This window comes from Ovis aries, chromosome 4 (genome assembly GCF_016772045.2).
Source record: "Ovis aries strain OAR_USU_Benz2616 breed Rambouillet chromosome 4, ARS-UI_Ramb_v3.0, whole genome shotgun sequence".
In the NCBI taxonomy this organism is placed as follows: domain Eukaryota; kingdom Metazoa; phylum Chordata; class Mammalia; order Artiodactyla; family Bovidae; genus Ovis; species Ovis aries.
Window position 1 is genome coordinate 23,335,991 of NC_056057.1, and position 19,784 is coordinate 23,355,774.

Below are 19,784 nucleotides of genomic sequence, written 5' to 3' on the forward strand. Positions count from 1 at the left end.
TTGCCATGCCCTCCTCCAGAGGGTCTTCCTGACCCAGGGACTGAACCTGCCTCTCCTGCAGTGCAGGTACATTCTTTACCACTGAGCCACCAGAAAAGCCCAACTTGGTCCTTACCTTAGTCAACAATTTAGTTAACTCTTCCAACAGATGGAAAGACACTTAGAGGCTTACATCATTAAAAAATTCTTTAATTTCTGCAGCTCCTTTGTAAAATATTGTGTACCTACTCAGTGCCCATGAGATATCTAGTGAAGTCTGTTACCCAAAATAAAACCAGAAATCAGTTTCATCCAGAAAATTCAATGTAAGAAGCCCTCACAGAACCACCAGTCTAGTCTTTCAGTTCCCTTGATGCTATCAGTGGGTTTGCTGGCCTTCCTGGAATTTATAAAATTGGTGGAACATTGTTCTTAGCAGAATCCTGGGGCCAAGCAAAGCAGAAATGGTTCAATTCTTAACGACACCAAATTCAGTCCCCCAGTACTCAGACTCTTTATCTCTGACAAAAGACAGGTGGCCTGCCTGGTACCCCCAGTGGATATCCACTGGGGTAGATTGTCAGCTGCTTGAAGAACTAATTTATGGACAAAATTTGGGCAAAATGGTGGAAAGGAATGACATAACCGAGTGTTAACATTTTTATTTTAAAAAGCAGGATGCTATATATAATAACACTTTCTGAGAAAATAAGATAGTATAATGAAATGAATTCCATGTTTTTAAACACAATAAGGATATAGAGAATCCTTTAAATGTGAGTTTATTCAAACTTTATTTAAATAGAATGCACTTTCATTGAGAGACTTAAGGGGTGATTTCTGCATTTCCCCAAATAAAAGCTCCTTTGCAAAGTTTTGCTTGTTTATTTATTTATTTAAATTTTACATCCTCAACATATATTACAAGGGCTTAATATTTTCATTTAGAATATATGTACTATATTTAAATAGCTCTTTGGGCTAATATGTGCCAAGAAAGGAACATTTTCCTTTTTATAACCAATGAGAAACAAACTTCTGACACAAGAAGGAATGGGGCTGTTTGAAAGTTTTGTCTTATTCAAGTAGAATACAGTCTGAGATTCAAAACAGATTCTTCCTTGAAAAGCACAACTGTTTCCCATCCTCCTAAATAAGGAAAAAAGAACAAAATGTGAAAAAAACACATATATGTCATTCAGTAATTCTCACTGGAGTTAAATTTCCCCCTGCAGTAGAATACACTAAATATCTGAGTCTTTTGCTTTATTCTGGCTATAATCACACAATCTGTTTAAAAATAAAAACTCTTTTAAAATTCTATTTTCTTTACTTCCTATCAGATATATTTTCCTTCCACAATAAATTTAACAGCATCAGATATACATGGTATACACATGTAAGTAGAGGAATACATTTATGTCCTTTAAAATTCTCCATTCTACACAGACACCTCCTTTCCTGTTAGCAGTATAGATATCCAGCTTTATTCTGGAATTTCTATTTATCTACTCATTGTATGGCAATACTAAGCAAAGCACATATCTCTTTTCCCATTTTCCTCTGAACCCAGAAATCCCAGTATAATATTTACTCAAGAGCTTCATCCATTTAAAACTTTATACAACTATATCTACCGTATTTAGAAGAGATTGACTCAACAACGCGAACACTCACCCACACACATATAAGAAAAGTTTCCACCTTACAAAGCTAACTGTATTTAATATTTCTATATACCATAGAGCTTTAAGTTTGGAATGTTTCTTAAAATACATATTCTTCACTTGAAGCTGTCAGAAAATGGTGAGAATATCTTCTCTGATTTCAAAACTATCAAACTAGTTTTTAAAAATCACTTTCCAAACCCCTTGAGTAGTGTTCTTGAAGGGCAAGCTCATCAGTGTCTTTAGAAAGTGAGTTGGGGAGAGGAAAGTTTGATTCCTGTTTAAACATTTATTATTGGTACCAATGAATCCCACTGACTGAAGATGTAACTACAATTATTAGCTACATTGAAGGAAAGCTACAGCCCATTATTTCAACTATTGAGGTCGTAAGCAGGTTGCTTGATTTCTCTCATCTCACTGTCTATTCAACAGTTGTGCACAGATTGTTAAAACTGATTCACAAACTGGTACTGCCTGCAAACTATGAAAGGTAGCCAGGAAATAACTGTATGCTGTCCTGAACACAAAATAATTTGTGCCTTCAGAGTATGTTTCTGACACAAAGCCTGCCGGCCCATTACAGAAAATTTTGTCAGTCTGTGTGAAAATATTTATTACCTGTAACCATAGATACACAAAAATCAATGTGTGTGTTATGTAACATTATGTCAGTAATGCGTTTGTTACTGCTTTGAGATTTCTTCTGGTCTAGATAACTGCTCTGCCAAATAACTTTTATTATACTAGGGCAAGTGATTGCTCTGCTACATTTGCAACTATAACGATAATTTTCCTGAGAATGCTAAATAATGTCTTAATTTATTCAAAAGCTTTTATTTTTAAAGCAATTAAACGTCTGTTGATTTATATTTACCATCCAATGTTCCTGAAACACTAAAAGAAAACGCTTTAGACATAATCTTCCAGGATAGCACATTGCCTGAGAGTAGTATAACAACATTCAGTTGAGTCTTCCAATCAAAGAACAAAAATTATAGCAATTTAATTGGAAATCCATAAGTCCATGTACAGGATTATGTTCAAGAATCACTAAATGCTCTCTGTAATTCAAAGATGAATGAATCAATAGAAAAACAGAACTGAACATCATTAGTACTTTAATGCAGAATGGAGAGAGAAACTAATAAATCATGCATTTCAAGCACTTGTTTTCCTTATGGCATGTTTCAAAACAAAACATGCAACGAGGAGATACAGCTCAATATGAATGAACAATACCCAAACTGCTCAGAACAAGCATTTAATTTTATATCATAGGTTTAAATGAAACACTTAAAAATGCTATTCCATAATGTCTTCAAACAATCAGAGAATTTAGCCATGCCATGAAAAACTTTAATAACAATCTAGGGCATTATTTCCAAATAAATATTTGAAAAGTCATGGAGATGGGAGTGTGGTAGTTGAAAGGGAGGGTGCTAACTGCATGCATGATTGACTTCAAAGAGCTCAAAATTATTACAGGGATCAATTTATACTCGAAAGGAAATGATACAATCATTTACTTTCTCAAGCGTACTTAGCTGACCCATTCAAAATTACAGACAACTATACTCACAAATGATCAAAAAAGCAAGAAATTAGCTATTGAGCTTTGATTGTGTTGCATAGCTTATTGTCTGTGAAAGGAGATTTTTAATTATAATTAATGGGTAATTCTTTCTCTTCCAGAGTTTTAGCCATCACAAAATTAATCATTAGAACCATAAATTTTCTTCATGATGCTTAATTAATTATGCATAACCCATTTCTCTCAAGCATCTTTTTCTGAATCTTTGGTGGGAAATACAGTTAGGCACATAGTTTCAAACATCTATTTGGTTACTGTTGTGATTAAGAATTTTCTTCTAGATTCACATGCAGAAGTGAATAAGGCTTGCCATATTAACACACTTTACTGCCAAGTAACATGATTTCACTTATGTGTAGAATTAAAAACAAAACTAAACAAAATAAAACCACTTCCTACTTCTCAGCACAAGAAAACTTTACACCTGATATTTTATTAATAAATTCCACTCCGAAGCATCAAGAAGTCAAAGAAAAACTATTTAGATACAGCAAATAGACAACTATTTAATAAAACCTTTCAATTAAAAGTTGCTCCTCAAGTCATAGGCTGAAGATCATTGATATGCTGTTTGATTCTTAACGGGAAAAGTATAGCAATCTGCAATTATGATCACTGAAGCATTATTAAGTAGTGCTTATTAATAACTGGAATCACATTTTCTGTGACATATCCTTTTTTTTGTTGTTATTGTACAGATTTTTCTTACAGGTTAGTACATGGAAATTGGTGAAGGAATAGATGGGAGACATAAAAATCTATGGGAATGCATGCAACAAAAATATGCAGTATCACTTCATGTAAACTTCCGCTTTCTTCATGCAAAGATGCCTGTAAAAACTGAGACAATAAATTTCCTATTAGCTGAATTGTACATTAATTCAGTCACAAAAACTGTCAAACCAATTCCAAGATTCTACATGAGCAGGAGACTTAAACTTGTTCAAAGATTTCCAGCATAAGTGTTCCATGGCCCAATTATGACAATCACAGTGCCAGCAATGGAATGATACAGGATTATTCCTTGCTTCGGTTTCTGCTTCTTTTGACGAGGGAGCAGAACAACCCGGTTTTGGGAGGAGGGCCCATCAGCATTGGGGCTTGGTTCTTGTGTATAATTTTTATCTAGGGAAAAAAAGAGAGAAAGAGGAGGGAGTAATCCTTGGGTACAATACGAATTTCTGAGAATCTCTGTTAAGGTTAATCACATTGCCTGTGTTACTGGAACAGCACAAGCGTAAAATGTAGTTTCAGAGTTTCCATTATTGCAAAAATATTTTTAAGGAAGATATGAACTTAAACTATATACCAATGCTCAGGGTGCTAACAAGAAACCAAACTTAATTGAAATTACATTTTAAGTATTATACTACTTCTAACCTGGCTTGTATTAAACCCCCAAATTCCTCATTCATGCCACATGGTTATCTAGTATAATTTATTGACCATTAGTTATGTATTATTTATTTAAGACAGGAAAGGATGCACCATTATAGTACTCAGAATCTCAATTATAGCCCCACATCAAGATGTACTTGGTACCAAGGCAAGCCTTATTTACCCTGTTAATCAGATTGTTTCTCTCTTTCAACACGAACTGCAAACCTTAATTTCAAAACAATCATTAAGAATGAAAGTCAAAAGCTAACGTGCATAAAAGGTCAGAAATGATGAACTAGCTTTCTAATTTGTTAATTAATTGGTAATAGAATAGAATCAAATATTGAAAAGCCTGCTTAAAACATTCTGAAAGACTGTTCTAAAGCTCTTCTTTTTGATTTCTTTGAAATAAAACTACGAATCACCTTAAATGAGACAACCTTAAAGTAGATTATGTCTGTAATTTTCTCTAATTCAAGTCTAAATTAGAGAAGACATTTTATGAATATATGCTATGCTCAAAGCTAATTGAAAGCAATTATCAAAGTGGCATTTTGTCTGTGACTTTAAGATACATTGTAAGATAATAAATGATTCTCATTATGTAATAAAAAGGTCACATCATGCCTTTGGGCTAGTGACGCTAAGAGTTTTTCAAAAGCAATCTGAGACATTTTCTTTAGAGAACTGCCACTAATATAAGAACCATCGCTTATTAAATATCAGTTGTCACCTGCACAGCACTTGCATCAGAGATGAGTATTTCTTTCAAAAAGAAACACCACCTCATTACAAGCTGCAAAAATATATCTCTTAAAGTGCATAGCTGACATTTTCAAGTTAAAATGAATACCCTTCACTTGTCATTCACTAATAGCAATGAAAAAAAAAAAAAAGGATGTCACATGGACTGGATCATTAAAATTCACACTGAGGCTTTTGGGAAACAGAGATCTTTCTAGACAGTCTAGAAAGACAGAAGTATGTCAAAAATCAGGATAAATGAGCAACTTTATTGAACTCTGTTGGAATCAGGTTATTCTGGGAAGATTCAGTGTTCTTTGTACTGTAAAAATAAATTGCACCTGTAAAAGGCCACCAGGTTAAACCAGCCTCAAACTCTCTGGATATCTGATTTCATTTGATTTTACTTTTGTTATCTTATTAACTGAGGAATCAATAGCCAGATACTTAAGATGTCAGAATGTACCTATCTATGTAGATTGAAAAAGATCTCAGCCAGATTTTCTCTCCTAATAATTCACACTTAGTTTATACTGTACCTCTTACCATTGATTTTTACACTCCTCTAGAGTATCTAATATACCATCATTCATTCATTTTATCAAATGTATTGAGCCCCTACTATGTTTCAGACACTGTACCAAGAGCCTTTAACAAAAAGAAAAAGCACAAATCTCTACCCTCAATAGATTCTAGTCAAGTAAGAATCAGAAATTTAACAAGTATGTTCAATAGTGTTATAGATGCTGAAGTATGAGGCTAAACAGAAAGGTACTATTTTTTAATGCTGAATATAAAAATGAATCTTTTTGTACAAAATGTCCTTTAAAAATGAATATGTGAGGATGCAGTTAACACATGCTACTTATATAATAATCTTAGATTCAAACAGAATATAAGAAGCCATGGTAAGAAAGTGAAGATTTCTGATTCACAGTTATTGGACTAAATCCTTTAGAGGTATGTTACTATTAGGGTCTTTTGGAAAACAATATCATTATTACCAAACTATTGTTGTTGTAGGAAAAGAAGTATATCATGCTAGTCACTTAAAAAAGATTAGCATCAATTTATAACAAAGTAGAACCAAAATACCACAACTTATTGTGTATGAGATTTTGTTTGCCTTCTGTATTAAAATTTTTAGGTTATTTAGATTTTGCTTCATCATGGCTATCTTTTTATTAACAATATCTTTTAAAAGAAATCACATGTTACTATTCCTTTGAAAATAGAACAATATCTCGCTAAGTGCTCTTGACACAGTAGGACCCTTAATCCATGCTACTGACTACTTTGAAGTTCTAGTTCTAGTTTCTAAGCTGGATAATGGTCAGTCTTATTTTTAAAATCATCTATCCTCTGTCCTCTTAGTTGTTTAAGCACTTCTCTGGTCACACACAACTCTTTCACATTATTTCTGTAAAAACTGAAATCTGTCTTTTTGTCCATTCTTTATAAAAATGAGAAACAACTGGCTGTTTTCCTCTCAGGGAGATACCACGGAAGAAAGTTGCACTCATGAGATTTCTATTATGTACCCAGGCTCTTTGCATACATTGCCTCATCGAATAATCATAGATCTTTGAATATTTCAGCAGACGCAAACTCTACTCCAATAAGGATGAGAATAATACCAGTCCAGTACCAGGGTGAACTGCTGGTTTTATAATCACAGAAAGTCTAGGTGTAGGCTTCAGAAAGCTGTAGGGACTAAAGTGTTACTTATGTTCAGATGGTTCGTGTTGGGGGACCCTGGTTAAGGGTGTCTCAATAGGCATGCAATAATGACTCAGATGTCTGTTCCAACTCCACACTCTTATATTTTTATTACTATTTTTTAAACTTGTTATCCATGAGGAAAACAATACTGAGAAAGGAGTAACGTATCCCTCACAGACATTAGAATAGATTAAATCTCCACAGTCTGAAAACATAAACCAAACATTAGGGTCTCTTTGAGTGCTTCCATTATTTTAAGAGTTGGGTAGTTACTTAGTTGTTTCTGAATACATTAATGTTTATTGAGCACCAACTATAAGCAAGGGAAGTTTGCAACTTGACTGTTTTGTTTGGAGGGAATCTGAGTTTATAACTGAGAGAGACCTGTAGGCAATCCTAAGCAATGGTGATGGGGCTCCTAGGAGCTGGAATAGCTGTATAAAGGTAGAAGTGTGAAATGTTAGTCGCTCAGTCGTGTCTATTTGTGACCCCATGGACTGTAGCCCACCAGGTGTTTCTGTCCATGGAGTTCTCTAGGCAAGAATACTAGAGTGTGTATCCATTCCCTTCTCTAGATGAAGGTAGAAGAGCATTGCTAAGATAAATATTGCCAGAATTAGAACAACGTTTTGTATAGTTTTTTCATTTCTACTTAGCTATTCTTTTAGAAAGCAACAGCATGAAAATCTCATGACTCTTCCTACTTCCATCTTCCCATGTCAAATTAAGATTGAGCGCCTCTAAAAATAGAAAGATGAAAATAGTTGGTTTCAGTTTTATAAGTATTTAATATGAAATAAAAATGTGCATGTAGACACCAGATGAAGGATTACAAGGCCCAGTTTTCTTGTCTGTATAGAACTGTCAGGGTTATATAGTATGATAGGTGGCCCCACCTTATAATTATAATATCAACACTAATAATGACAAGATTTGACTCAGCGTATGCAGACTATTACACTAAGTGCTTTACACAAGGTATTCAGATGCTACCTGTCTCATCCTTCTCTTTGAGTTGCTCTTGACAAAAGTCTACTCTCATAAAAGTATTATTATCAAAGTACATAGAATTGAAAACCTATGTTCTAAAAGGGATAGAGGAGAGGTTTATAGCTTACAGTACATGATGAACAGTGTCTAGTTCACTAGCTGTTTGTGTTCTCTCCAAAGATTTTGTTTTGTTGTTGTTCAGTTTCTTAGTCATGTCTGACTCTGCCAACCCCATGGATTGTAGCACACCAGGCTTCTCTATACCTCAGTAAATCCCAGAGTTTGCTAAAATTCATGTCCATTGAGTCAGTGATGCCATCTAACCATCTCATCCTCTGTTGCCCCCTTCTCCTTTTGCCCTCAATCTTTCCCAGCATCAGGGTCTTTTCCAATGAGCTGGCTCTTCCCATCAGGTGACCAAAATACTGGAGCTTCAGCTTTCATATCTGTCGTTCCAATGAATATTCAGGATTGTTTTCCTTTAAGATTGATTGGTTTGATCTTTTTGCTGTCCAAAGGATTCTCAAGAGTCTTCTCCAACACCACAGTTCAAAAGCATCAATTTTTCAGTGCTCAGCCTTCTTTTTGGTTCAACTCTCACATCCATCCATGACTACTGGGAAAACCATAGCTTTGACTATACAGACCTTTGTCAGCAAACTGATGTCTCTACTTTTGAATACCCTGTCTAGGGTAGTCATAGCTTTTCTTCCAAGGAGCTAGTGTCTTTTAATTTCGTGATTGCAGTCACCATCTGCAGTGATGTTGGAGACCAAGAAAATAAAGTCTGTCACTCTTTCCATTGTTTCCCCATCTATTTGCCATGATGTGATGGGACTGAATGCTATGATCTTCATTTTTTGAATGGGGAGTTTTAAGCCAGCATTTTCACTCTCTTCTTTCATCTTCATCAAGATGCTCTTTAGTTCCTCATCACTTTATGCCATCAGGGTGGTTTTATCTGCATATCTGAGGTTATTGATATTTCTCCTGGCCATCTTGATACTAGCTTATGCTTCATACAGCCCAGCATTTCACATGATGTACTCTGCATGGAAGTTAAATAAGCAGGGTGGCAATATACAGCTTTGACTTACTCCTTTCCCAATTTGGAACCAGTCCATTGTTCCATGTCTACCTGTAACGGTTGCTTCTTGACCTGCATACAGATTTCTCAGGAGGCAGGTAAGGTAGTCTGGTATTCCCTTCTCTTTAAGAATTTACAACAGTTTGTTGTGGTCCACACAGTCAAAGGCTTTAGTGTATTCAATGAAGCAGAAGTAGATGTTTTTCTGGAATTCCCTTGCTTTTTCTATGATTCAACGGATGCTGGCAATTTGATCTCTGGTTCCTTTGCCTTTTCTAATTCCAGCTTGTATATATACTGGAATTTCTCAGTTCACATACTGCTGAAGTCTAGCTTGAAGGATTTTGAGCATTATCATGTGAAATGTGAAATTGAGCATGTGAAATGAGTGCCATTGTGTGGCAGTTTGAACATGCTTTGGCATTGGAATGAAAACCAACCTCTTCCAGTCCTGTGGCCACTGCTGAGTTTTCCAAATTTAGCTGACTTTAGTTCAACTAAAACTGAGGAAGAGAGGAAAGTCTTTCTGGATTCATCCTCCAGGCATTATTTGGCCCAGCTCATTGATATTTTCTTTCCTAGCTCCTTGTTTTTCAGCTTTGAATATTCCACCTACTCTTTGTTGTGAAGAGTATTATTTTTCTTCCTCATGTTATAGGAACACCCTGCTTAACACCCAGTCTCTGTATGCCACATCCACCAAACCAAGTACTTATCAGAGCATCCTAATAAGATTAGAATGAGGATGGATCTATCTTCAAGGAATTATCATACCTAATACCAAAACAATATTTTTTTCATAACTTTACTTACATATTATCTAAGTATACCCTCCCAATAGCCCTAAGGAGGTAGGTGTCAACACCCTTATTTTATAATACAGGACAAAAATTTAGGTTCTGTAACCTGAAATGCCCCACTCAAGTCGGTTAATGCAAGGTCTGGGTTTGAAAGCTGATTCTCAAATCTTCCAAGCACTCCTTGCTGATTCCTGCTTCTGAATCTTTGTGCCAAGCAGTGCTCTTGAGAACCTTCCAGCAAACCTTGATCCCTGTCCTTCCCAGCTCAAATCACACATTATTTTGAAATTTCAAAGCGCAATGACATACAGAAGATTCTAAATGTCCTCTGAAGCTGAAGCTCCAATACTTTGGCCACTTGATGTGAAGGGCTGATTCACTGGAAAGACTCTGATGCTAGGAACAATTGGAGGCAGGAGGAGAAGAGGGTGACAGAGGATGAGAGGGTTGGATGGCATCACCAACTCAATGGACATGAGTCTGAGCAAACTCTGGGAGACAGTCAAGGACAGGGAAGCCTGGCACACTGCAGTCCATGGGGTCACAAAGAGTTGGACATGACTTAGCGACTCAACAACAACAACAACAACAACAAATGCCCTCTGAGAGGAAAAATGGGTCACTTACAGAGACCTGAAAATCAGCATGGCATCAGGCTTCTCAAAAACATTAATGGTAGAAGAAAACAGAGGAACGCCTTTAAACCTCAGGGGAAAAGTTAATCCTGTCTTAGATTTCTCTATGTTGGTTGATGTATCGATTAAATGCAAGGGTACAATGAATATATTTTCAGTCATAGAAAGATCTAGAGAGCTTGCCCTTTATATGCCCTTTAAACCATATTTGAGGGTGTTCTCCAGCAAAACAGATGCATGAGCTAAGAAAGAGATTCAAAAAACAGAGGATCAAATGGACAATACCAAGCACTGGTGAGGATGTGGAGCAACAAGAACTCCCATACATAGGTACTGGGAGGGCAAAATGGTACTTTGGAAGATAGTTTGGTGGTTTCTTATAAAACTAAATATACTCATCATATGATCCAGTGTTTGCACTCATAGAATTTACACAAAAAAGTTGGAAACTTACATCTACATAAAAACCTGTACACAAATATTTACAGCAGCTTTTTTTATAATTGCCAAAACTTGGAAACAACCAAGAGGTCCTTCAGTAGGTGAATGGATAAATAAATTGTGCTGCATCAATCAAGACAAAGGAATACTGTGTCTGTGCATGTGCTAAGTTGCTTCAGTTGTGTTTGACTTTGTACGACCCTATGAACTGTAGCCCACCGGGGTCCTCTGTCCATGGGATTCTCCAGGCAAGAATACTGGAGGGGGTTGCTGTGCCCTCCTCCAGCAGCTTTTCATGACCCAGGGATCGAATCCATGTCTCTATGACTCCTGCGTTGGCAGGCCCATTCTTTATCACTAGCGCCACCTGGGAAGCCCAAAGGAATATTATTCAGTGCTAAAAAGAAATGAGCTATCTAGCCATGAATGCACATGGAGGAAACTTAAATGCACGTTATTAAGTGAATGGAATCAATCTGAGAAGGCTATATCCAGTAAGATTCCAATTATATGACACTCTGGAGGAGGCAAAACTATGGAGACAGTGAAAAGATCAGTGGGCCAGGGGTTATGGGAGAGACGGATGAGTAAATGAAGCACAGAGAATTTTCATGACAGTGACATTCCTTGTGATGTTATAATAATAGTTATATTATTATTATAAAGACCTTATACACTTGCCCAAGCCCATGAAATGAACAACATCGAATGGACCCAGTGCAAACTATGGACTTTGAGTGAACACAATGTGTCTATAGATGAGAGCTATATGGGAAATATCTGTATCTTCCCCTTAGTTTTACTGTGAACCTCAAAGTGCTGTAAAATATAAGTTTGTTAAAAACAACAATGGCAACAAAAAGAGGATCCAACTGAGACCCTGATCTGCAAGAAACTCAGGAAGAAACCTGCAGTCAAGGGCTTCTTCCATATAAAGAAGGGAGTGGGGATAATAGATTAATTGATATGGTGCAGTGTTTAAGAAATGAGAATTATTATAATGATGCTTTACAAAGAAAGGAAAAGAGATGATAAAAGCTCTGTAGGAAAAAAATGTAATTGTGTGTCAATAACTTGGTTCTATAGTTGATGACATTTTCATAATCTCAATCATTCTGTTTTATATGGATTTAAATTTTCTTTTTTCAGAAGCTGAATAGAATACTGGTTAAAAAATCAGACCGACAGGATCCCCACTTCCTGTCTGGACACTTTGGGCAGATGACTAATTCATTTTCATTATCTATACCATAGAGATAGTGCCTATTTCATTGGTGGCTTGTAAGGACTAAATGAATCAATGCATACAAAATGCTTAGAATGTTTTCTGGCACATAACAATCACCCAGCAGATATTAATTATTAGTAAGATTTAAATGGAGTAATGTTACGAACCACTTTTGTAAGTGGTTGTAAGTGTACGAACCACTAAGCAGAATATACCTAAAACTATTAAGTAAAAAAAACATACAACATCCCCCCCCCAAAAAAAAACTATAGCAAAGCAGATTGTTTGAGTGAAAAAAGTGTTAATCACTCAGTTGTGTCTAACTCTTTGTCACGCCATGAACTGCAGCCTGCCAGGCTCCTCTGTCCATTCAATGCTCTAGGCAAGAATACTGGAGTGGGTTGCCATGCCCTTCTCTAGGGCATCTTCCCGACACACAGATCACACCCTGGTCTCCTGCACTGTAGGCAGACTTACTGTCTGACCCACGGGGGAAGCCTCAATCAGAAGAGACAGCCAAAGAATCAAAGAATGGATCTGGTGACCCAAATGGTGGGACAGAAGCTAGTCATTTTCCTTGAAATTCCATACATTTTGTTCTTTTCAATGCATACCTATAATTTTGGTACATGTATTTAACAATAAAAACCCTTCGGCAAGAAACAGCTTTTCTCTCTAGTGTTTTGGTTCCCCAAATGTGGTCCACAAACCAGGAACACTGACAGCATTGTGAGAAGTGCAGTCTCCTAGTCCCACCCCAAGCCTGAATCAGATTCCACTTTATAATAAGATTCCCATGTAATTCACACATGCATTCACCTTTGAGAAGCCTTGGTCTGTGCGTCACTTGCTAGGGGGGTAAGACCAGTAGGAATCTGTTGACTGACTGAATAAATGAATGACCAGCACCTTCTTACACTCATCCCCCAGACATATTGCTGAAAGCTAATGTCAAGGGAACCAAATAACCTAATTTAACTCAATTTTAATTAGCTTGGTTGTTCATCTACTAGGTCTAGCTTTTTTCAGTATAGTGATGGGGATTCCAAGTTGAACAGATACTCTTTAAAACATCACTGAGGTGCACAGGGTCAACTGAGGGTAACATATGTAGCAGTAGGATGTGACTCACGTTGTGCTATGGAGACATTCTCAGAATGCAATGGGAACACAAAATAATGTCCTTCAGATCATGGGTGAAGGACAGGACATAATTAAACTGAGTCTTAGCAGTGAGACTCAGAAGCATGGCTTAGGGGCTGCATGTCATACCAGAAACAGGGAGATCAGATGGGAGGTGAATAAAATAGTCTAGAAAAGAAGTAAACTGGATTTTAATTGTGTCATTGGCAATGGGGACAGAATAGAGGGCAGATCTGAGAGATAGCAAGGAGGCACGTGTTGCAGGGTATGATGGATGCCGGGAGTAATCAAAAAGAGAAAGGTTCTAGAATGACTTTCATGCTTTTAGCTTTGCTTGTTGTGTGTGTGGTGATGCTTTTTCACAGAAAGAGATGTATTTTTTGGCATGAGTGAAAGGCAGTAAGTTGGTGAACTCCTATAGAGTGTGATATTCTAGAGGAGATGCTCAGTGTCTTTGGGATATGTAGGTCTGGTGTTCAGTATAGAGAATGGGTCTTGAGACAGATTTGGATGTAATGATGCTGTAAATAACATTATCCATTGGAAAGAGATGATTAAAGGACAGATGTGTGTTTCAAACGTGAATATCAGACGTTGTATTACATAATGGGGGAACATGGATATATAACAGTGAAACAGGAAATTATATACTATGAAAGAATATGAGGACAAGTAACCCTCCCATGGACGGAGGAGCCTCGTAGGCTGCCGTCCATGGGGTCGCTGAGAGTTGGACACGACTCAGTGACTTCACTTTCACTTTTCACTTTCATGCACTGGAGAAGGAAATGGCAACCCACTCCAGTGTTCTTGCCTGGAGAATCCCAGGGATGGGGGAGCCTGGTGGGCTGCCGTCTATGGGGTCACACAGAGTCGGACACGACTGAAGCGACTTAGCAGCAGCAGCAGCAGCAACCAGGGAGTTAGGAGAAAAAACTAGAAAGAAGTATGATCAGGCGAACATTTCAAATCTGTCTTCAATGTGGCCTACTCGTTTTCTATTAATGAAGGTGAGACATTCAAATTACATGTTAAAAGATGCTTACTCCTTGGAGGAAAAGTTATGACCAACCTAGATAGCATATTGAAAAGCAGAGATATTACTTTGCCAACAAAGGTCCGTCTAGACAAGGATATGGTTTTTCCAGTGGTCATGTATGGATATGAGAGTTGAACTATGAAGAAAGCTGAGCGCTGAAGAATTAGTGCTTTTGAACTGTGGTGTTGGAGAAGACTCTTGAGAGTCCCTTGGACAGCAAGGTGACCCAACCAGTCCATCCTAAAGGAGATCAGTCCTGGGTGTTCTTTGGAAGGACTGATGCTAAAGCTGAAACTCCAATACTTTGGCCACCTCATGCGAAGAGTTGACTCACTGGAAAACACTCTGATGCTGGGAGGGATCGGGGGCAGGAGGAAAAGGGGATGACAGAGGATGAAATGGCTGGATGGGATCAACGACTCGATGGATATGAACTTGAGTGAACTCCGGGAGTTGGTGATGGACAGGGAGGCCTGGCGTCCTGTGATTCGTGGGGTCGCAAAGAGTCAGACACAACTGAGCAACTGAACTGAACTGAGGCTAGGCATGCCTCCATTTTCACCATGATTTGCATGTAAGTTATGTAAACTACTAAATTAATGCTAATTCTAAATCTAGAAATCATATTTGAGAGTTATATTACTGTAAGATGCTTATGCAATTTAGGGGTTGGCAAATATTTTCTGTAAAGGGCTATATGGTAAACACTTTATGCTTTGTGGTCTATGAAGTCTCTGTAACAACTCAACCCTGCTATTGTACACAAAAGTAGCCACAGACTAAATGTAAACAAATGGATATGACTATGTTCTAGTCAAACTTTATGTATGAAAACTAAAATCTGCATTTCATATACTTTTAACATCATGAACTATTATTATTATTCTTTTGGATTTTTCAACCACTTAAAAATATAAAAAAATATTCTTAAGTCTTTGAGACTATGCAAAAACAGGTGACTGTGTAGATCTGGCTCAAAGATTAAACTTGCTGACCCTTGATGCAATTACAGTCAAATAATGAACATTAATTTAAAATTATGACTTAATGGGTCAATATCTAAAAGACTGCTTGACAGGTGGCTCAAAGAATCCAGTTGCCAATGAAAGAGAGACGGGTTCAGTCCCTGGGTCAGGAAGATCGCCTGGAGAAAGAAACTGTAACCCACTCCAGTGTTCTTACCTGGGAAATTCTATGGACAGAGAAACCTGGTGGGCTACAGTCCACGGGGTCACAGTCAGACACGACTTAGCGACTAAACAACAACAAGCTAAAAGATGAATAAAAGTGGAAATAGTCTCATATGGCATCTCTTTGCTATACTGAGTGCCACCATTCAGAATTTATTCTGTGAAAATTCTGAATTAGAATATATACTAGCTTTCTCAATTTTAGTAACAGATCAACTGATCAAATTTGGCTTCAATGTTTAATCTCTTTATTGCTTTGCACCAGGGTGGGCTTAATAATATTGTGCTTCTTAGAGAGTATCTCAGAAGGTAGGATTTTCCTTTTTAAATATTTCCCCTGCATTTAGCCAAAATTTTCTTTTCCTGATTCATCTCTTTAAGACTTTATTATCACTGGATTTATTCAGCTACCTTAAAAATGAATGGGGTTTTCAGAGCAAAATAAATGCCATAAAATATCTGCAGAGAGAGCTTAATTTAGCAATTATCTGGAACATTAAAAGTTACCTAGCTTGATTCTGGAATAAGAGTGTCTCTTTCCAATAATGGAAACCATTTTGAATTCATGCGTGTAGCTGAGCCATATGACAGAGGGAATAAAGAGCATGCTAAATTTTTCAGGTCCATAACTGCCAAAAAGCAAAGCAATGAAACATAACAATTTTCTAAAATCCCTGCGCCAGCTTCTTTATGATTCCAGCCATTATTTTCTGGAATGATAGTAATTTCCAAGTTTAATGTCAAAGTCTTTGATCTAACATCAAACTCAAAGAAATCACTGTGGAGATTTACAATGAAATCTCTAAAAGAATGGGTTTGAGAGGTTTACTTGCTGATTAAATTCACAGGAATTTTAAATAGGTATGACAATAAGAAAAGAGAAACTTTCTCCTGAAAGTGATGGGCTATTTGTCCACACAGCAGAGGAAATATTCATACCTGGGTTTGAAATCTCTTTTAAGGTATAAATTTGGTTTTCATTTTATTTCATCATTATAAGCTGGTAGCCAGGAAGGTCAATGACATTGTAAAAAACTGTTTTTATAATTTTCATGTCTTTGCAGAAAAATGATTTCACAACTTAACCTAGAAACTATTTTTCTTTTCAAGGGTCTCTTCAAATATTTGATCATATGGAAAAAAAGCAAAAATTTTAAAAAAGAACAAAACAATAAAATATTTCTCCTTGACTGTAACTGGAGAATATTAACAATATTCACAATTTGAGATTCTACTTTTCATGAATAATATTTTATATATCTTCTTTTATGTGGTCTTTTCACATAGCAAATTGTCACATGGATAAAGCAATGTACAGGCATACTTCCTGCATTTCATTTTATTGTGCTTTGCAGATATTAGGTAGTTTTTAAATACAAACTGAAAACTTGTGACAACCCCACATCAAGCAAGTCAATGCACACAATTCACACAATTTTCCCAACAGTCTTCATTCATATCATGTATCTGTGTCACATTTTGGCGACTATCACAACGTTTCCAACTTTCTCATTATTATTCTGTTTGTTGTGATGATCTGTGCTAGGTAATCTTTGATGTTATTGTTGTAATTGTTGTAGGGCACCATGAACTGTACCCATATAAGATGGCAACCTTAACAGATGAATTTTGTGTGTTTTAACTGCCCCAGTGACTGGCCATTCCTCCATCTCTCTCCTGCTTTTCAGGCCTCCCTATTCCCTGAGCACTACAATATTGAAATTTGGCCAAATAATAACCCTACAATGGTCTCAAAATGTTCAAATGAAAGGAAGAGTCATACATCTCTCACTTTAAATCAAAATCTAGAAATTATTAAGGTGAGTGAGGAAGGCATGTCAAAAGCTGAGTCAAGCCAAAAGCTAGGCCTCTTGTGTCAAACAGTTAAGTTGTGATTGCAAAAAACAAAAAGTTCTTGAAGGAAACCAAAAATGCTACTCCAGTCAACACAAGAATGATAAGAATGCAAAACAGCCTTATTGTTGAGATGGAGAAGGTTCCGTGGTTTGACAGAAGGCTGAACCAGCCATAACATTCCCTTAGGCCAAAGTCTGATAAAGAGCAAGGCCCTAACTCTCCACAGTTCTATGGAGGCTGAGTTCTATGAGGAAACCTTAAGAGAAAAGTTTGAAGCTAACGGAGCTTAGTTCAGGAGGTTTAATGAAAGAAGTCATCTCCATTACAAAACAGTATGAGGTGAGGCAGCAAGTGCTGATGCAGAAGCCACAGCACACTATCCAGAAGCTCTAGCTAAGACAATTAATTAAGGTGGTGACATTAAACAATGCGTTTTCAGTGCAGACAAAACAGCCTTATACGGGAAGAAGATGTCAGCTAGAGAAAGCGAAAATGTTAGCAGCTCAGTTGTGTCCAACTCTTTGCAACCCTATGGACTGTAGTCCACCAAGCTCCATGGGATTTCCCCGGCAAGAATACTGGAGTGGGTTGCCATTCCCTTCTCCAGGGGATCTTCTCAACCCAGGGGTTGAACCCAAGTCTCCTGAATTACAAGCAGATTAGCACTGAGCCACCAGGGGTCAGTACTCATAGCTAGAGAGAAGTCAATGCTCGGCTTCAAAACTTTAAAGGACAGGCTGACTCTCTTGTTAGGGGCTAATTCAGGTGGTGATTTTAAGTTGAAGCCAGTGCTCATTTACCATTCTGAAAATCCTAGGATGCTTAAGAATTATGCTAAATCTACTCCACCTGTGCTATATAAATGAAAGAACAAAGCCTAAATGACAGCACATCTGTTTATAACATGGTTTATGGATATTTTAACCCCAGTGTTGTGATGGACTGCTCAGAAAAAAAGATTCCTTTCAAAATATCATTGCCAATGTACCTGGTCATTGAAGAGCTCTGATGGAGATATACAATGAGATTAATGTTGTTTTCATGCCTGCCAACACAATATCCACTCTACAGTCCATGGATCAAGAATTAATTTTGACTTTCAATTCTTATTATTTAAGAAACACATTTTGTTAGGTTATAGCTGCCACACATAGTGACTCCTCTGATGGATCTAGGTGAAGTAAACAGAAAACCTTCTGGGAAGGATTTACCATTCTAGACATCATTAAGAACATTCTTGATTCATGGGAAGACATCAAAATATCAACACTGCAGGAGTCTGAAAGTTGATCCAACCCTCATATATGACTTTAAGGGGTTCAAGACATCAGTGGAGGAAGTAACTATAGATGTGGTGAAAATAACAAGAGAACAAGAATTAGAAGTGGAACCTGAAGATATGACTGAATTGTGGTAATCTCACGATAAAAATTCCACCCATGAGGAGGTGCTTCTTGTGGATGGGCAAAAAAAGTAGTTTCTGGAGATGGAATCGACTCCTGGTGGATACTGTGTAAAGAGTATGGAAATGAGAACAAAGAGCTCAGAAGATTACATACATTTAGTTGATAAAGCAGTGGCAGGGTTTGAGAGGACTGAGCCCAGTTTTGAAATAAGTTCTCTTGTAGATAAAATGCTGTCAAGCAGCACTGATGCTACGGAGGAATTGACTGGGGGAAGGAAGAATCGATGCAGCAAACTTCATTGTTGTCTTATTTTAAGAAACTGCTACAACCACCCAATCTTTAGCAATCACCACCCTGATCAGTTAGCAGATGTCAACACCCAGGTAAGACCCTCCTCTAGCAAACAGATTATGACTCACTGAAAGACCAAATATAAATAGTTGTTTTTTTTTAAATCTAGGTTTACACTTTCTATTTTAGAAACGTGCTATCATACATTTACTATACTACAGTGTACGGTAAACATAACATACGAGCGCTAGGAAACAAGCAAACAAAACAATTCATGTGACTTACTGTAGTTGCTTTATTGTAGTAGTAGGGAACTACACCTGCATTATCTCCTAGGTATGTCTGTAATATGTTAAAATCCTCTCTTTTAAAAAAATATCCTCAAATTAGACATGTGCAACGGCGTTCTGACTATTCAAGGAAATAAAACCAATAAATGATTAAATTTTTTTCAGTGTATTTTATTAAGTTTTTAATTAAAATTTTAATTTGAAATTAGTAACCCATCTTGGGACTATTTCTATGAAATACTGTGCTCTGTTCATGGATAAAGAAGGTTTACTCTTGAAAACTTTTAGCAATACTGCATGT

At 37.0% G+C, this 19,784-nt stretch overlaps 1 protein-coding gene across 13 annotated transcripts in view; it reads right to left on the reverse strand.

Moving 5' to 3' along the window:
* Window positions 1–853: 853 nt before the first annotated feature.
* Window positions 854–19,784, reverse strand: part of DGKB (diacylglycerol kinase beta) — a 1,339,752-nt gene continuing 1,320,821 nt past the window's right edge. For all 13 annotated transcript variants that reach the window (XM_060414944.1, XM_060414942.1, XM_042248425.1 and 10 more), the window contains one exon: window positions 854–4,365. In XM_060414944.1, coding sequence (XP_060270927.1) covers window positions 4,258–4,365 — 108 coding nt within the window. In that variant the 3' untranslated portion in view covers window positions 854–4,257. The remainder of the gene's footprint in view (window positions 4,366–19,784) is intronic.